This window comes from Physeter macrocephalus, chromosome 14 (genome assembly GCF_002837175.3).
Source record: "Physeter macrocephalus isolate SW-GA chromosome 14, ASM283717v5, whole genome shotgun sequence".
In the NCBI taxonomy this organism is placed as follows: domain Eukaryota; kingdom Metazoa; phylum Chordata; class Mammalia; order Artiodactyla; family Physeteridae; genus Physeter; species Physeter macrocephalus.
The window spans coordinates 22,214,998-22,232,718 of record NC_041227.1 but is presented as its reverse complement, the minus strand read 5'-3'; the positions used below and the strand labels follow the sequence as shown (position 1 = coordinate 22,232,718).

Here is a 17,721-nt window from a genome sequence, read left to right as displayed (position 1 = left end):
TTCCGCCACAAACCGGCCCTGAGTGCTTCAGACAACTTGGCTGCCCTCAAATACTCCATGTTCTTGTACATGTTCTATGTTTTGCTCCTAATAATTCCCTCAACTCAAAGGCCCTCCTTTTCTCTGACAGAAATTCTACTCACCCTTCATGGTACATCTCAAATGTCACCTCTACCACAGAGCAACTCTTTATCCATACTTCCTCATCCACCAAATTTGGATTTAGTCACACCTCCTTGTCCTTCCATAGTGTCTGCTTATGCCTTGGGCACAGCACTTCTTTCATTGTCATCCATTACAGGCAATTGTACTGTGCCTGATTTCCACTCGACTAAGTTCCTTGAAGGTGCACACCAGGTCATATCCTACTCTCCAGTGCCCCCCAGTCCTTAACACAATAAGAGTTTGCTGATTCATCCCACCGAAGCCCGCAGATCATGAGAACCAAGGAGGAAGGATGGAGGGGACACCAAGCATAGAAAGGCCTCCCTCCCCCTACTTAACTGGTGGTGGTACTCCCCACTTCTCTGAGAAATTAAACCAACCTCAGCAAGGAAGGCTCAGCAGGCACATTTGGAAATGGTGGCTAACTGGAAAGAACTACAAGTAGTTTCAAGGTTCTCTCAGCTGCTAGTAGTCAGGTATTGACCTTGGGATGTGGTCACAAGGATTATATTTTTTATTTTGCCATCCACTCCCTCTAACACTCTGATACCTCTGGCTATTGGGCAATAAAGAGTCTTTCATTCTGACTCTGAATATTATCTTTGAGCTCCTCTGGGAACAGCCTAGCCTCCTCTCAACCCTCCCACCTTTCCAGTGAGTAATTCCACAGGGCCACCTCTGCAGTCCTCTCCTCTTGAAAAAGTAGTTTTCCTCTCAGAACATCCAGCTGTCCTCCCTGAACCTTTTCCTAACCTTCATCATTCAGACAGAAGGTGGTTGGCCTTCTTAGCTGCCTGACTAAAAGACATGGCACATTTCAAGGGTCTTGATAGTTGCAGCTTCCTCTGTGATCCTACAGGCACTACTTACTCAGATTTATTACAGAACTTAGCCAGTCCAATTTATAACTGGCTATTATATATGTCTTATCTCCCTCACTAGACTGTGAGCTTCCTGACATAGCTTACTGACTGCCCAGGACACAGTGTACACTCAACAAACTACCGGCTTAGGAAAAAACAACATGAACTGCCACCTTAGGCCCCTTAGCCAGTCTCACTGACTATGCGAGTTCAGAAGAAATATTTCAGAGGTGATCAAAACCAAAAAGTCTTTATATAGTAGTCAGTCCTGTGATGCAAAGCTCAGCTGAAGGCAGTCTCAAACAAGGGTCCTTTTGACAGGGCAACCATTCCCCACGTTCCTCAGATACTCACTACGGTCAAAGTAGTAAACTTAGTTCTCCAGAATTTACTTTCCCAAGATCTGGCAGTTCAATAAATAGTCCCCAGCCCCCACTTCAACGTCTCTCCTATATCCTTCTGACCTTTAATACTGTGTAACATTAGATGAAAAATTGATTTTTTTGGCTACTTAATTTGCAGCTGAAGAAAAAATATACTGTTTAAGGTGTTAAATATTTTTACATGCAACAAACCTGGCATGAATCTAACCTGTATGCACATTTTAGAGGTACAGGCGTAAATGTCAGTGCTATAATTTGTTATAGGTTTCTGATGACCAGCAATGAAAATGACCACGGATGCTCACAATTCAAACCACTTTTACGTAAATGTGAACTTTCCTAAAACAGCGAAGGGAAAGAACTTTCCACCCAAGCTCATAGGGTCTCTTACAGATACTGATAGCATTGTTCACTGGGTTAGGTGTTCTTCGAGAAAATCCTACAAATATTAGTTTCTTTCTGGGACTATGCTTTGACCTTTAACAAAAAAAAGTGCTACAAGACACCAGTTATTAAAATGAAAGGAACAGCTTTTAATGCCTGAACAACTGCGATTTCATATAATCAGCCCTGTTGAAGGCTATACCTTAACAAGTCAGCAGTGTTTTTTTAAAAAAAAATACATTTGGTGACTTCACTTAAATTGCTCACTTACCAGACATGAAGTAGAGTTATAAGAAACCATGAATTGAATGTATCAGGCATCTGACACCCTAGAAAATAACAATAAAGTATAAATATGTGAAGGTTTAGAAGAGGAGTATGGACTATATTTGAAATATCGGTAGGAATTTGTTCAACTAAAATATATGGTAGTCACAGTGCTCTCTGATTCTGCTATCATAGAGAAGGCCAATGGAACCACAAGGCAAGCCCAGGGGTTGATAGAGCATTGAATGCAGTCAGACAAACAGGCTTCTAGTTCCAGCCCTGTTACCACCTTGCTGTGTGGACTTGGGAAAGTCACTTCTCTTCTCTGAGCCTCAGTTTTCTCACTTTGTATAATGTGGCCTGGACGATCTTTATAATTCCTTCCAACTGTGATTCAATGTTATTTTCCCCTCCTGGTCTCCAATTCTTCTGGAAAGCTAGGCAGACACCACCTTACCTACCCCACTTAACTAGAGGCTTTTTTTCACTTGAGCCCTACTGAGAAATGTAAGTTATTCTTGTCCATCTCCCTTTCCTGTTTTCTTTCTCTAAGGTGACCCAATGGGTATGTTAAATGATTCAACCAAAATAAATGATCAGAAGAAGCAGGACTCTAGGGAGCTACAGTTGAATAAGAAAGCAGATAATATCTAATGAAAGGTTGTTCATCACCCCCAGGAATGACAAACCTGGTAGGGCTTCTCCTTGATTTAAGAAACCAACAATCAGCTCAGGGCTTAGACATCCAAGCCTCTCAATTCTCAGATCTCTAAGAAATGCCTCTGGCTGGATGAGGGGTCCCCCACAGAATATGCCCTCCTTATTACACAGCAGGGAGAAAAGCTGGAGCAAGAGGATAAAGAAAAAAGAGAGGGCTTCCCTGGTAGTGCAGTGGTTAGGAATCCGCCTGCCAATGCAGGGGACATGGGTTCGAGCCCTGGTCCGGGAAGATCCCACATGCCGCGGAGCAACTAAGCCCGTGCACCACAGCTACTGAGCCTGCACTCTAGAGTCCGCGAGCCACAACTACTGAAGCCTGCGAGCCTAGAGCCCGTGCTCCACAACAAGAGAAGCCACCGCAGTGAGAAGCCCGAGCACCACAATGAAGAGTATCCCCCGCTTGCTGCAACTAGAGAAAGCCCGCGTGCAGCAATGAAAACCCAACACGGCCAAAAATAAATAAATAAAACAAATAAATTTATATAAATAAATAAATAAATAAGAGAATCAGTGGGAAACTTGGGCCCTTAGAGTAGAATCTCTCCTTTGGAGTAATGACTCAAGAAGGAAGTAGTATCTTCTGCCCTTCAGCAAACGAAGTATACAATGTACTACATGATAACAAATAAGGGCCACTAAGATAGAAAACACAGAGCAGGACCCCTGTGAGGTACACTAACAATGCCAATAATAATAAAGAGCTGTAATTCATTGTGTGCTTACTGTGTGTCAGAAATAATAGGTACCTTACAAGCATTAGTTCAATGACTCCTCCTAACATTCCTAAGAGGTGGGTATTGATATTATCCGCATTTGACAGGTGAGAAAACTGACTTAGAGAGATCATGACAATTGCCCAAGGTCACACAGCTATGAAATGAGACATCTGGGATCAAATTCAGATCTGCTTGATTCCATACACTGTTGGCTTAATCGCTAACTGCCTCTCTAATACTAGTATCAGAAACTAACATTCACTAAGGGTCCATACTTCCTGTCAGGTCCACCGTTAGTTATGTCAATACATTATCTCACTTAATCCTCACTTTAACCCTGAAGGAAGGCATTATAAGCCTCATTCTAGAGATAAGGAAACGGGCTCGAAAAGGCTAAGTAACTTGCAGGCAGCCACAATATTAACAAGCTAGTGGCTGGGCTGGGATTTCAGTCCAGGTCTGTCACAAACTGACACCAAAATACTCTGGTGAGCTTACTGGGAGGTGCCCAGCAGCTGTCAAGTGGACTTCCTCTTGGAGCCCAGCAGGAGGGAGGTGAAGGCTGGCCTGGCTAGCCATTCAGCTATTAAGACACATGCCATCTGACAGTGGGCCAACCACCCTCCACCTAGAACAAGAATAGCCATGAGAAACTCTCAAGCCCAGATCTAAAGTTGGGTCTTTTTTGGATGCTAGAACAAAACATTAAAAAGAAAAGTTTTCTTGGAAGTCTGTCTCTCAATCTGGAAAATGAAATTTGGCTGCTTCTAAAGGACAATCTGTTCAGTTGCTACCTCTACATCAAAGCTTCTCAGCAGCCTCCAGGAGCCTTTCCAATTTTCTCAAAGAGGGAATCAGTTCTTCGGCTGGAAAGCACAGACAGACAGACAGGCCAGCAACTGGACTTGGGTCACAATTTTCCCTCTGGGGGTCAGCTCAGGGCTGAGGATGGGAAAGGAGCTGGCATATGACTGACTCCCTGTACCCACTGGGGTCAGAACAGAAACCCATGGGGTAAAGCCCTAAAAAACAAGACCACTGAAGGTTTGACTGTGAGCAACTCAACAACATAGCAGACTCTTTAGCTTCGTGAAATGTCTTTAAACACTTCAAAGTTAAAACCTGCTATAGGGTCTTGCCATGAGCACACTCTTGCTCCAGTACACACTCAGTGCACTATTTTCTGAGGCTAGGTACTTTCCTCCTCAACATCAAGTTGGATAAAATTAAATAATTCATTACTATTATGGGGCAGCAGTATTAACATAGTTGTTTGTTTAACGCAGACACCAGGGTCAGATATCCTGATTCAAAACCTTAACTCTACCTCTTACTTGGTATATGACTCTGGGTAAAGTTACTTTACCTCTCAGTGCCTCAGTTTTCTTCTCTGTAAAAATGGGAAAACAAGAGAACCTACCTTACAGGATTCTTGTGAGGATTAAACGAGATAAGGCCTGTAGAACGTTTAACAAGGTAGTTAGTATTTAATAGGTACTCAATAAATATTCACTATTGTTGTTTTTTAGTGAATTGTTTAAACACTAGGGTTTAAATTATCTTTGAAAAAACTCACTATTTAAGACTGCATCAATAAAATGATGAACTTCAATCTTTTTTTTCAAGTTTTAAAAAATATATTTATCATACACTTACATAAAATTGATATATTTGATAGCTGAGTATTAGTAGCAGAAAGAGAGAAAGGTAGAACCTCAATTTTATTAACTCAAAATTTATTCACTAAGGAGCGTCCTCTCCAAGGTATGAACTCTTAAGGGCTAAAAACAAAGCAGTCTGCAGACAACAGTGTGGTATTAAACACAAGCTTTATTCATTGGCTGGACGCCTCTGCCCCTAAGTGCTCTTTATAATAGAAATGATCTCCAAAAGACCAGTTAGCAAACACTGCGTGCTCACAGAGGGTACACTCATTTATGCCACAATGACATCATCAGAACATCCTGGAAACAAGAGTTGGCTCTTAACGTATCTCACCAGTCAGAATCCCCAATATCTAGGTCTCTGGATCAAGACGTCTGAACACTTTGGCTCTGAGATGACAGAGTATCCATAACTTTGACACTTTGTGAGGGCCTGTCCAAGAGGCTAATAGGCATATTGTTTACTGAGTAAAGAACTCAATCTTCATGAAATATAACTGGTCTCACTTTTGTTGGAAGAGTGAGAATGACACTGACCAGCTACCTGGGACTCTCTATCCTTTTAAAAAGCTACTGAATTCTCAGGACTCTAAAAGTCAAGCCCTAAAACAGCAAAAATCCAAGGGAGCAATAGCCACTTTAAAGATGTAATCTTAGAAAGCAATATATCTATACACATTCTCTTCTTTTACCCCAAACCTGTCTGGCCTACTCTTTAGAATCCAAGATGCAAGAAAGTCAGTCTCATTATTTTATAGATATTCTTTAATCTGCCTCTAAATGGTACTTTTCAGATTTGCTCCCTTTTTTATTCACTGGCCACAGTTTGGAACCACTTTGGTTTGATTCTGAAATTTAATCTAACCACAAATGACAAAGATGGACCACAGTGGAGCATAATACAAAGGAACATGATATAGGTCTAAAAGGTAATTCTCAAAGTGAGTCTTAGAAAACCTGAAGTAAGAGTGGTGTCACTGAAAAATGTGACATCAGATAACTACTTCAAAGGGCAAGGCTAGGACAAAGCTCACTGAGATGTACACACTCTAATATACATAAACATCAGTTCACAATACTAACAGAACATCTCACAGAGGTAGTTCTCATTTTAAAACTATAAAACAGGGCTTCCCTGGTGGCGCAGTGGTTAAGAAGCCGCCTGCCAATGCAGGGGACACAGGTTCAAGCCCTGGTCCGGGAAGATCCCACATGCCGCGGAGCAACTAAGCCCATGCGCCACAACTACTGAGCCTGTGCTCTAGAGCTCGTGTGCCACAACTACTGAGCCTGAGTGCCACAACTACTGAAGCCCGCGCACCTAGAGCCCGTGCTCCACAACAAGAGAAGCCACCGCAATGAGAAGCCCGTGCACCACGATGAAGATTAGCCCCCACTCGCCGCAGCTAGAGAAAGCCCGTGCGCACCAACGAAGACCCAACGCGGCCAAAAATAAAAATAAATAAAAACTTTAAAAAGTAAAAAAAAAAAAAAACTATAAAATACAAAAAATTATAAAACACAAAAATATTAAAATGGATTACAATTTCTATTTTGCAGTTATTTTCATTCACAGGCAATATGTTATAGTAGAAAAATTCCTGGATTTTAAGCCAGATTACACAGGATCAGGGCTTGACTAAGCAACCCTGGGCAAATCACTTAGCCTTTTTATAAGTTTCAATTGTTTCTGAAAACAAAAGAAAAATGAAAATAAGAATACAAGCCCTTCCGGTCTCACAACGTTTTGTAATTCCTAAATGAGACAAAAGTAAAAGCATACCATGTAAGTGTGAATTATTAAAATATAATAGTTAATAATTTTAATAAACTTTTATTTTTATAAGTAGTTTACCACAGATTATAAATTGAAGAATGATATATTAACTTAAATATGTAATAATAGTCTCATTATTCAAGAATCTTCAATGAGGATTAGCTAAACAAAGATAGCTAGTAAACATTCTTTCAAAATAATTATAATAAGTTTATGAGTTATTTAATATTAAATAGATGTGTAGGATGAGGTGTGTTTTTTTTTTTTTGTGGTACGCGGGCCTCTCACTGTTGTGGCCTCTCCCGTTGCGGAGCACAGGCTCCGGACGCACAGGCTCTGTGGCCATGGCTCACGGGCCCAGGCGCTCCGCGGCATGTGGGATCTTCCCGGACCGGGGCACGAACCCGTGTCCCCTGCATCGGCAGGCGGATTCTCAACCACTGCGCCACCAGGGAAGCCCTAGGATGAGGTTTTAAAAAGATCTGATGAAAAATACTTGAGCACATGGATTCAAGAAACCACTTAAGAAAAATCCAGCTTCTAATATTAATAGTCTTTTCATCAGGTAGAGAAAGAATATTTTCTCCTTTCAGACTAATTTCTCCTAAAGTAAGAAATTGTTAGAGATTTAAAAAGAAGGAGGGGCCATGGCCACTTTGCCTGCACGTGTGCAGGAGCCTGTGCTCCACAGCGGGAGAGGCCACAGCAGTGAGAGGCCCGCGTACCACCAAAAAAAAAAAAAAAAGAGGAAAGTTTTCTTTCCTGACTATGAGTAAATAAGAAATGGAAGGTGGATACTAATTAGGATTACAACTCAGCACAGTATTTTAAGTTTCCAATGAAATATTGTTATCAATCTGCTGAAATAGTAAAATCGACAAAACTTGCATTTAATTTAAAAAAACCAGTTATTAAATAAGCAAAACTTCATCTCTTTCTTCATTGTTGTTAACATAATTATATATAATTATTGGCTGTCCATGAAAAATATCAAGTATATTTATTTAGTTGAGTGTTTGTTGCTTTGAGGATAATGACTATTACCACAGATGTGCACAGAACACATTTCCTTCCAAAATCTGTGGAACTGGAAATAGCTTAAACTTCCCCAATGACTTTATAAGTATCTGCTTTAAATGACTTGTTTATAACTACAACAGTTTACATTAACAAAATGAATACTGTATTGATATAATCAACTACTAGTGATGATGATCTAAACCAGTAAAACACTTTTGGAAAGCAATTTATCAATGGGATAAAAATAAAATTATATGTGCCTTTTGATTCAACAGTCCTACAGAAAGAAGAAAAATCATGAGGCATATTCCAGGGTTAACTAAAACAATTATAAACTAGGAATAAAAGAGGAATGATTGGCCAGAAGTTCATGTCAAAAATACTGAGTAAAACATCCAGAACGTAAAACAGGATGTGTTTACTCTGAGTAGTCTTATGTAAAAAGATGCATGTGTGGACAAGGGGGAATGATGATGTCAAAGTACTGGACAAATTTTTAGGTCTTTTTTCAAACTTGTTAAAATGTCTTATTTATAGGGTTCTTTTGGCCTTTGTTTATTCTATTAAAAGAGAAAAATAAGCAGCTTTTATTATACATTTTGTTCAGGAAAAACTGTTTTACTAGTAACTTAAAAAAAAACCGATCCTACCAAGACACAATCATAAAAATGAAAAGTAGATTCATTTTCCTTTTCACAACTATCAAAAATTAGTAACTTACTTAGAAAGAATTCCTCGAAGTCAGTTTTCTCCACACAGCTAGTATACATGCGCAGGGCCGCAATCTTAATCTTCTAGACAAAGAAAATAAAACCAAACTCAAGACATGACCAAGTGAATGTTCTAGTGCCATTAGATATAAGTCACAGAATCTTATTTTTCAACTAGAAGGATGGGTCCAAACCTGTCTCTAGCCATTCACAGACTTCACACAATTTTACGATTTTGGCATCAAAATGTCAAAAAGGTTTTTCCAATATTTACACGAACTCTCTCCTTTAATTCAAACCCATTTCACCACGTTTCAGCCTCTAAACCACCATTCAGAACCATCCACATTAATTCTTTATAATCTGAAACCCTTTATATTAAAAAAATTACCCATTCTTCTGACCAAAAACAAACAAACAAAACCCTCCATCCTTTGATCTTTCCTCAGAAGCCCTATTAACTATTCTGTAAGTCTTTTTTTTTCTCTGAAGGGAGGGGGTCATTTTTTTAAATGTTTTCCCCAGTTTTATAGTTTGCTGATTAACAGAATACTATGTTTATAAATAAGAGTTTCTAATGAATGTAAAATATAGTAAAAGGATCAACCTTTTACTATTCCCCAAAGCACTAAGAATTCTCTTAGAATCTTGATCTGGGTGGTGGTTTTAATTTATTCACTGAGCTATATACTTAAGATTTGTTAAAATGTTTATTGTATGTACATTATGCCTTCACAAAAACCTAAAAATGAAAAATAAATTCTTGTAAGGGTTGAACTGTAGGTCTGAAGACCAACTCAGTGCTAAAAGAAGAAGAATTTCTAAGGGCTTTCAAAATATTTCCTTAAGGATACAATTAAATTAGTCCATCAACAAACGGCTCATAGAAGCTTATTTTTCCTTAAAATGACAGAGAAAATTACTCAAATATTCACAGACTAAAAATTATGTATATGCAAAGAGAATGGCATAGCAACTGAAGAAAAACCAATCTAGAATTTTAGCAGAGTTGTTTTGTTATTAAGGTTCAAAGTCACCAAGGATATACTATATCCAATACTATATAATATTCATATTTCAGTTTTGGATGGGCAGAAATACCTATAATAAATTCAAGTATTATGTCTTTGATTGCACTTAAGATTTTTTCATTTGCTAATGTTAAGTTTTCAATGATTTTAGTCTAAAGTTCATATGGGGGAAAACTGAACAGAACATATAACAAATGGAAATCAGATATACTTATATGGGCAGTAAATCAGCATTGGAAGTCCACATTTAAACAAATGGTGAGACACTAAAAATAAAAGAGAAAATTAAACCTAAAAGCAAGCAGAAAGAATGATATATAAAGATAAGAGCAGAAGCAATGCAATTGAAGATAGAAAATCAAAAGAGGCCAAAGCTGGTTCTCTGAAAATATCAATAAAATTGACAAAAATTTAGTAGAACTGATCTAGGGGGGAAAAGAAGGAAAAACAGAGAAGATACAAATTACCAACATCAGGAATCAGAGAGGAGAGGAACATCACTACATATCCTAAAGATATTAATAGGATAATAAGGGAATATTTTGAACAACTTTAGGCCAATAAATGTGATTACTCAGATGAAATGGACAAATTCATTGAAAGATACAAACTACCAAAGCTCACTAGAATAAATAAATAACATGAATAGTCCTATCTATATTTTAAAAGTTGGATTTGTGGCTAAAAACCTTTCCCCAAAGAAAACTCCAGGCTTGACGGCATCACTAGCGAATTCTATCGAATATCTAAAGAAATGATACCAAATCTACACAAACTCTTCCAGAAAAAAAGAGGAAAGAACACTTCCCAGCTCATTCAATGAGCCAACATTACCCTGGTGTCAAAACCAAAGTCATCAGAAGAAAACAAAACTACAAAACCATAGCCTTCATAAGCATAGATCCAAAACTCCTTAACAAAGTACTAACATCAATATTAAAAGGAGATCATATCATGATCAACTGGGATTTATCCCAGGAATGCCAAGTTGATTCAACATTCACAAATCAATAAGTGTAATTCACCATATCAGCAGTCTAGAAAAGAAGCATGTTTAACTTTTTAACACCTGAGGTTCTGGGAAGTATTTGACATAGAACACATTTTTGGAAGCACTGGTTTGTACCATCACCAAACTAATGATATCCTAATGATATCGTTATCCTAATGCTTTGGCCTTGACGGGCCTATTCCTATCCTTGAAACAGAGAGTTTAGGACATCTATAAGCTTTTGTTTCAGTCAACAAATAATTTCTTGAGCACCTAACTCAGTGCCTAAAACTGATTTGGACACTAGGAATACAGCAGTAAACAAAGCAGTTAAAAACTCTTTTCATGGAACTTAAGGCCTAGTTCAACTATCAATACATTTATAATTTTAAGTATAATTCCTAATGGCCTATGTCTTGATTTTTTTTTTTAACTCAGCAGTTTCCTTCTGATTCTCATATATAGTCTTCTAGTTCATAATTAATCACTCTGCCTAAGGAAAGGCACACTTGCCTCCAAGGCCCAAATCGTTCCATGAGAAAGAGGTTTTTTCCACAACATGTTCATGAAGCAAGCATTCATTACAAATAATGAAGACCTCACCAGATTGGCCAGTGTATTTATACAGTGCTCATACTGCAGCAATCAGGAGCATTTTATAGTTCCTCACTTTTCCTGCTGTGAGGCCAAACCTTTATACTTGGGTAAGCCATTTTCCTGGACAAATCTCTAAAGCAAGTCCCTTAAGACCATCACACAGGGACTGGAAATAACAACTCCGGGAAAGAACCTCTTCAAGATTCATGCATTAATATGAGTTAAAGAAGTAGGTGGACTAAATTTCCATCCAGTCAATACAAATTGTTCTGGTCCTCAGATGACTTCATTCTAACTTTGAAAGACTTCATCAGTCTACTTGACTAAAACACAAGCACCTAAGACAGGTTTAGGAAATGAAAATCAGCTCTCCCACTAACTGATGCATTTTGTACCATCCTACAAGATAAAAAACGAATCTAGTAAAAGGCTTACACTAAAACAACTGTGTGAGAGTTGGAAGGGCCTTTGAAGTCATTTGAACTTTCTATTCTGTACCGGAATTCCTACTACAGCATTCTTGATTCACGGTCAACTATCTGGGCCCCTGTTCAAACAAGTCCAATGACCTTGTGAGGCTACCTATCCCACTGGAGGACAATTCTTGCTAAAGTTTTGTTATATTGAACATAAATCTGCTTCATGTAACATTCAGTAAACATTATCTGCACACCTCAGATTAAGTCTCCATTTTTTTTACATTTGCCCCTCAAACACCTGAGAAGGACCATTATGTCTTCTCTTTTCCAGGCAAAGTATTCCTATTTCCTTCAACCACTCTGCATTCAACAGTTTCTGAAGCCTTCACAAGGCTCACTGCCCACTTCTGAATGCATTCCAGTTTGTCAGTGTCCTTCAGAACAGGAATAACTTTTTGGCTTAATGCTAATCTGAAAACTGCCTATTCAATGACATGTGGCTCAATCTGTTAAATGTTATCCTTATCTTATCTGATATTGCTCCATAAAGATAATGAAAAAGAATGGTTATTTCAGGATAATCAAATAGGTAAGGGAAAGCCACATTTAAATTCCTAAATATGGATCTAGAAGAAAAATGGAACTACACATGAAAACATTACATAAAAAGATGGAGGAAAGCTGGCTGATACTGCTGATGCAGAGAAAAGCAGACATTTTACTCCCTAATGAAAGACATTAGAAAACACAAAATTCAAAGATTCTTGCCAGTGCAACCCAATACACGTGTCTGCCATAGATTTCTGAGTCAACACTTGCTGAAAAGGGCTCTCAATCTTTCAATATGGAAAATTATACCTACATCTTCCCACCCAAAATATACTAGAATGTCATACTTTGATGTTTTGATGTTACAAATTTTAAAAATGAAGGTTACAGGAAGTAGACACTGCCACATCACAAAAGAGTTTTTAAATGAAAATATTAGGGACTTAGTTGAGGTCACAAGGGAACCAAGAAAAATCAGAGACTAACACTAACTTAAACAGTGAAGATATTTTCCTGATGATTTAGTAATCCTCCAAATGGTAGCCAAATTTCCCCCTGGAATCATAAAAATACGAACGAGACAAAGCATATGGAAGCAACCAAGTGGAACTCAACCATCAAGAAATGAATAAAACAGTAAATTTTTTCTCTTTTCTTTCTTTCTGCTCTCATTTCCCTTTTCTTTTAATTTCTTACTTTCAAACAAAACACACACTTTAAGTTTTTCAATCCAAATGTATTATCGCAAATATTTTTTTAATAAAGGAAAAGATCCTGGTTAATAATATTACCAAATATACCAGTGATTATCATTTGTCAAACAATTATGATGTAAAAAAAAGATAACTTTAATGAACATAGCTAATATTTCATTAATGATTAAGAAGACACTTCATAACCTTAGGGTCTTAAGGACATCATTATAACCTAGTAATGTGTGTGCTATCTTCTATACTTTTCAAAGCCCCTTACAAACAAAATGCTTGTGGAATCACCGTTCAATTTATGTAAAACGGAGATTATAGAGAGAAGCCTATATTTGCTACAATGAGAATTGTTAGGAAGAGAGCCAGACATTATAAGAAGAAACTAAAAGTAAAGTCCACAATAAAATTGAAATTCTAATTTTACTCCAACTTGTTAAAATGGTGTAACTGGAATAATTTAGTCATTTTGGGCAAAGTTATGATGTTTTCTAGAAAAGTCTTCCCTACTGCTTTGTGTTGGTTTGTTTTAATGTATAACTTACGACTGATTAGGCTTATCCAACATTCTAGCAACCTTGAAAAGTATTAAAAGGTACTTTTGCAATAACTATAGAGAGAAACAGTAGTACTAGGAGATAACTGGACTGAGAAAAACCCAATGACTTGTGTTTTATTATTTTAATTGGTTAGAGGCATTGCTATAAAAGTCCAGGGGCAGTAGCACCTGATGTAGAGAGGACATTCATTCATTTATAGCAAGTACCATAAAACAGATAACATGATAGGCCAAGACCTGATTAGGAATGACACAGTTAGCAAACAGCCCTCATAATATGAATTACAATAAATCATAGAATTGATTAATTTAAAAAATGCTTATTAGTAAAATTTTAAAGGAAGTCACTACAATGACCTAGGGAAAATCACTTATGAATCACAGAGAGTGTTTCCTTAAGAGCAGTGCCCATCAGAACATTTGGCCCATCTAACTTCTTAGAACTCATCTATATGGCATAACATGTAGTAAAGACCTGGAAAGACCAGTGTTATTGGATTGCCTGCTACTGAGATACTTCTAAGGAATCAGGTTAAGGGAGTAGAGGGACTATTTCAGCCCCACATGCTGTAGAGAACTGACTTGGAATGGGGGACAAGGGGACAACAACATATTTTGAAGCTCTCAAAATAATATAAGCATTTCACAAAGAGCAAAGCAGAAGCTTTAAAAAATTCTTCTGTGAAGAGCAGAAAGCACAAAGCTCAAGAAGAAAAATGAAAAAAACTTAAAAAACTTTACCCATTTACTGTATTTCAAAGGTCCTGTGAATCCCATGGCTTCTATTATCTTTGTGAAGGCACCAACCTTCTCCTCAACAGGCTGTGGGGAATCCTTGGTAGAAGAAAGCTATTTATTGAAAAAGAAGGAAACCAAAATTAGTTGCAAAAAAGTTTTTTTAAAAGAATGCTTTTATTTCTCACTAGGGTCTAAGGGCATTTTTTATTGCTTAGATTTTTATTTTTTATTTTTTTACCTAGAATTTTTAATTCTCATTTTTCTGGGTACCTTATCACTCAGTACAAACACATATGGAACCCTAATAGGTGTCCTCTAAATTCCAGAGCAGACATACCCACCTCACTGATGTCTATGAACCCATGTCTAGGAAATGATAGATTTGGGGTATCAGAATAAAAGTTCTATGGAAAAGAGTACTTTAAAAAAGAAATCTTGACCCCCACCTCCCAAAGAACAATTCTGAGAAACGTGTTCTATGTTTATTGACATTATGGGAAAAGGAAAGAAAAATACTGTCTGAAAGCAGTCAAAAGTCATTCAAAGTCATAATCAAAGCATGCACTGAATAAATGTTTTTAAACTCTTGTATTTTTTATTAATGACTATAGGAGATACAAGTTTTGTAGTTTGCAAATAAATTCAAAGGAAAACCTATTCTAATGCTAAGCCTCTCTAAATGAAGGCAGGCTATATATCCAATAAGAAATTCTCCATAAGTTAAATATTACTTTATTTTTAACATATAAAAAAATCTACGACACTTTTTCTCTAAAGTGTTTTCCAAGCAAGAGAGTACAATGTTAGAAATATAGGACATGGGATCAGACACCTTAGGTTCCAACATTCAGTTGGTCTGTCTCTTCCCATCCTTGTTACCTTGGGCAGGTCACTTTACTTCCCTGAGCCTCACCTTCTGCATTTGATAAAATTTCTTGCCTCATCCAGCTAACAATTTTGCTGAATTTCAAGTAAGAACACTATAGACATAGCACGCTATAGACATAGAAAGAACTTGTAAGTCTCACCTTATTTGTGGTATGATACTTCCTACTTAGCTGAATGTCTACTACTGATCCACCACATGCTAGGGCCTGGCTCATCTGGGGCCACTGAGGGATTTAAAAAAAAAAACAAAAAAACAGAGGTAAGCAACACTGAGCATTCACTTCAGAGGGTTAATGTGATCAGAGCTGCTTCAAAGTAAAAAATACAGAATCTTTCTAGCCTTGCTTAACTCAATTCCTAATGTTGTCTACTACATGCTCAATAAACATCTGTTGAATATCTGATTAAGTAAAAGAACGTAAAGTACCTTTCACAAAATAGGTACTCAATAAACAGTAGAAGTTTTCATCATCACCATTGTTATCAATCATTGTTGTTCAGATCACAACTGTCTTCCTCCAATGTTCACACTGCATTTGAAAGCACTTTGGCAATACAATAGTCATTTGTTAAAATTATATGCCAGGCACTATGTATTTGCCTTACATATATTACCTTATGTAATCCTCACCACAATCCTACCAGGTTGGTATTATTCTAATCAAGACGAGTAAACATAGTTTTGAAAATAAATTCCTAAGGAAAAAAAAATTTGCAAGAGACCCTCATTGTAGCATTGTTCACAAGAGTGAAAACTGGGGAATAAGTCAAATAAGAAAGGAGGTGGTTAATTAAATTAAGGTACAGTCACTCAATGGGAAATCAGATAATCAGATTTTTAATAGGCTTTATTTTTAAAAGCAGTTTTAGGTTCACAACAAAAATGAGCAGAAAGTACAGACTGCTCCCATATACCCCATCCCACACATCCACAACATCCTCCACTATCAACATCCCCCAACAGAGTGGTACATTTGTTACAATGGATGAACCTACGCTGACACATTATCACCTAAAGTCCACAGTTTACATTAGAGATTATTATTTTTAGCAACATGAAAACACACTTATAATATGTATAAAATTATAGGTAAACACATGAATGCATAGAGGCAAGTCTAAAAAGGAACACACAGAAATGAAAGAGTTATTTTGCTATGCTGGTAGAATTATGGAAGAGTTTAAGAACCTAGTTTCCAAACTCTCAGTAATGTTATATTTCCTTTACAATATAAAGAGGTGGGGAAGGAGCAGCAGGAGGGTTCAATTCTGGCTTCTTCCAAGAGATGGGACACATGAAATGAAAATGATTTTTTCTTTAATCCTAATGAAGGAAAAAAATAGAATTTCTAAACATGGAGAGTTACTATTTACTTTTCTTTCCAAACAAGGATATTAAAAGATTAGTCAGGATTCTTCTGGTCAGTCCCAAGAACACTTATGCTTTAATTCACAGGTATCAAGCAGGCTTTGTAACACAGAGACTAAACACAGAACACCTCCCATTACATCACATATATCACTGTAATGGTCCACTAGAACAAGAAGCACTTAAACAGGCTCAAAGAACACAACTAACAGCAGTTTCAACAAGCTGTGCTTTGGGGCAAGGTGTATGTCATGATCTTTTTCCTCCCCTATAGCTCCAGGAGTAACCAATGGATTCCTTCCGTGACTGTCTCACCAACTGCTGTCCTATCATTATTTATGGGTAACACTGAACATGATATTGAACTACCAAAGTACCTAGGCATCTAGCACCAAGGACAACATCTAGTTTCCCCATACCTAAACATATCTATAAATACACACATTTACTTTTTTGTATTACCCACTCTTGCCCTTGCCCCCGCCAAAAGATTCCCTTGACCTTTAAAAACATTAATTTTTCCTCTGTTTAAACCAAAAAGATATCAAGTAACTTTCTGTGAAAGAGAAAAAATACCCCAAAATACTCAAATGTCACTTTTTCAAAGAGGCCTTTTCTGACCACTTTATCTAAAATAGTTTCTTATCATTCCATTATTCTCTATCATAGCAGTACCCTGTTCACTTTACTCACAGTACTCATTACAATGTACAATTATATATTTATTACACACACTTATTTTCTATCACCACCACCAAAAATATCCATGAGGGTAGGAACTAGGTGTAGTACCAGAATCAAGTACAGTGTATTATACACAGGAAACCCTCAAACATTTGTTGAATGAATAAACCCAACCACCTGTATGGTTATTTCTTATTATATCCTTCTTGTTCTTACCCACACACATGCCATGCATACATGTTTCATTTATCGAACATTTATTAAATACCCACAATATGACAGCCCTTGTGCCAGTTTCTAAGATAAAACAATTACTATCCTACGGAGCTCATAATGTTGTGGAGAAGAGAAAGAAAACTCACTACACAAGAAAGAGAACCGAATATCACATTTAAAAATGTTTAAAGGGGCTTCCCTGGTGGCACAGTGGTTGAGAGTCCGCCTGCCAATGCAGGGGACACGGGTTCGTGCCCCGGTCCGGGAAGATCCCACATGCCGCGGAGCGGCTGGGCCCGTGAGCCAT

The 17,721-nt window shown here is 37.5% G+C and overlaps 1 protein-coding gene across 1 annotated transcript in view; it reads right to left on the bottom strand.

The window, feature by feature from the left end:
- Positions 1–17,721, bottom strand: part of UQCC1 (ubiquinol-cytochrome c reductase complex assembly factor 1) — an 89,081-nt gene that overhangs the window by 50,862 nt on the left and 20,498 nt on the right. The window contains exons 3-6 of the mRNA XM_028499895.1: positions 15,286–15,369; positions 14,261–14,368; positions 8,681–8,753; positions 2,067–2,124 (exon numbers count right to left, since the gene is read on the bottom strand). Coding sequence (XP_028355696.1) covers positions 2,067–2,124; positions 8,681–8,753; positions 14,261–14,368; positions 15,286–15,369 — 323 coding nt within the window. The remainder of the gene's footprint in view (positions 1–2,066; positions 2,125–8,680; positions 8,754–14,260; positions 14,369–15,285; positions 15,370–17,721) is intronic.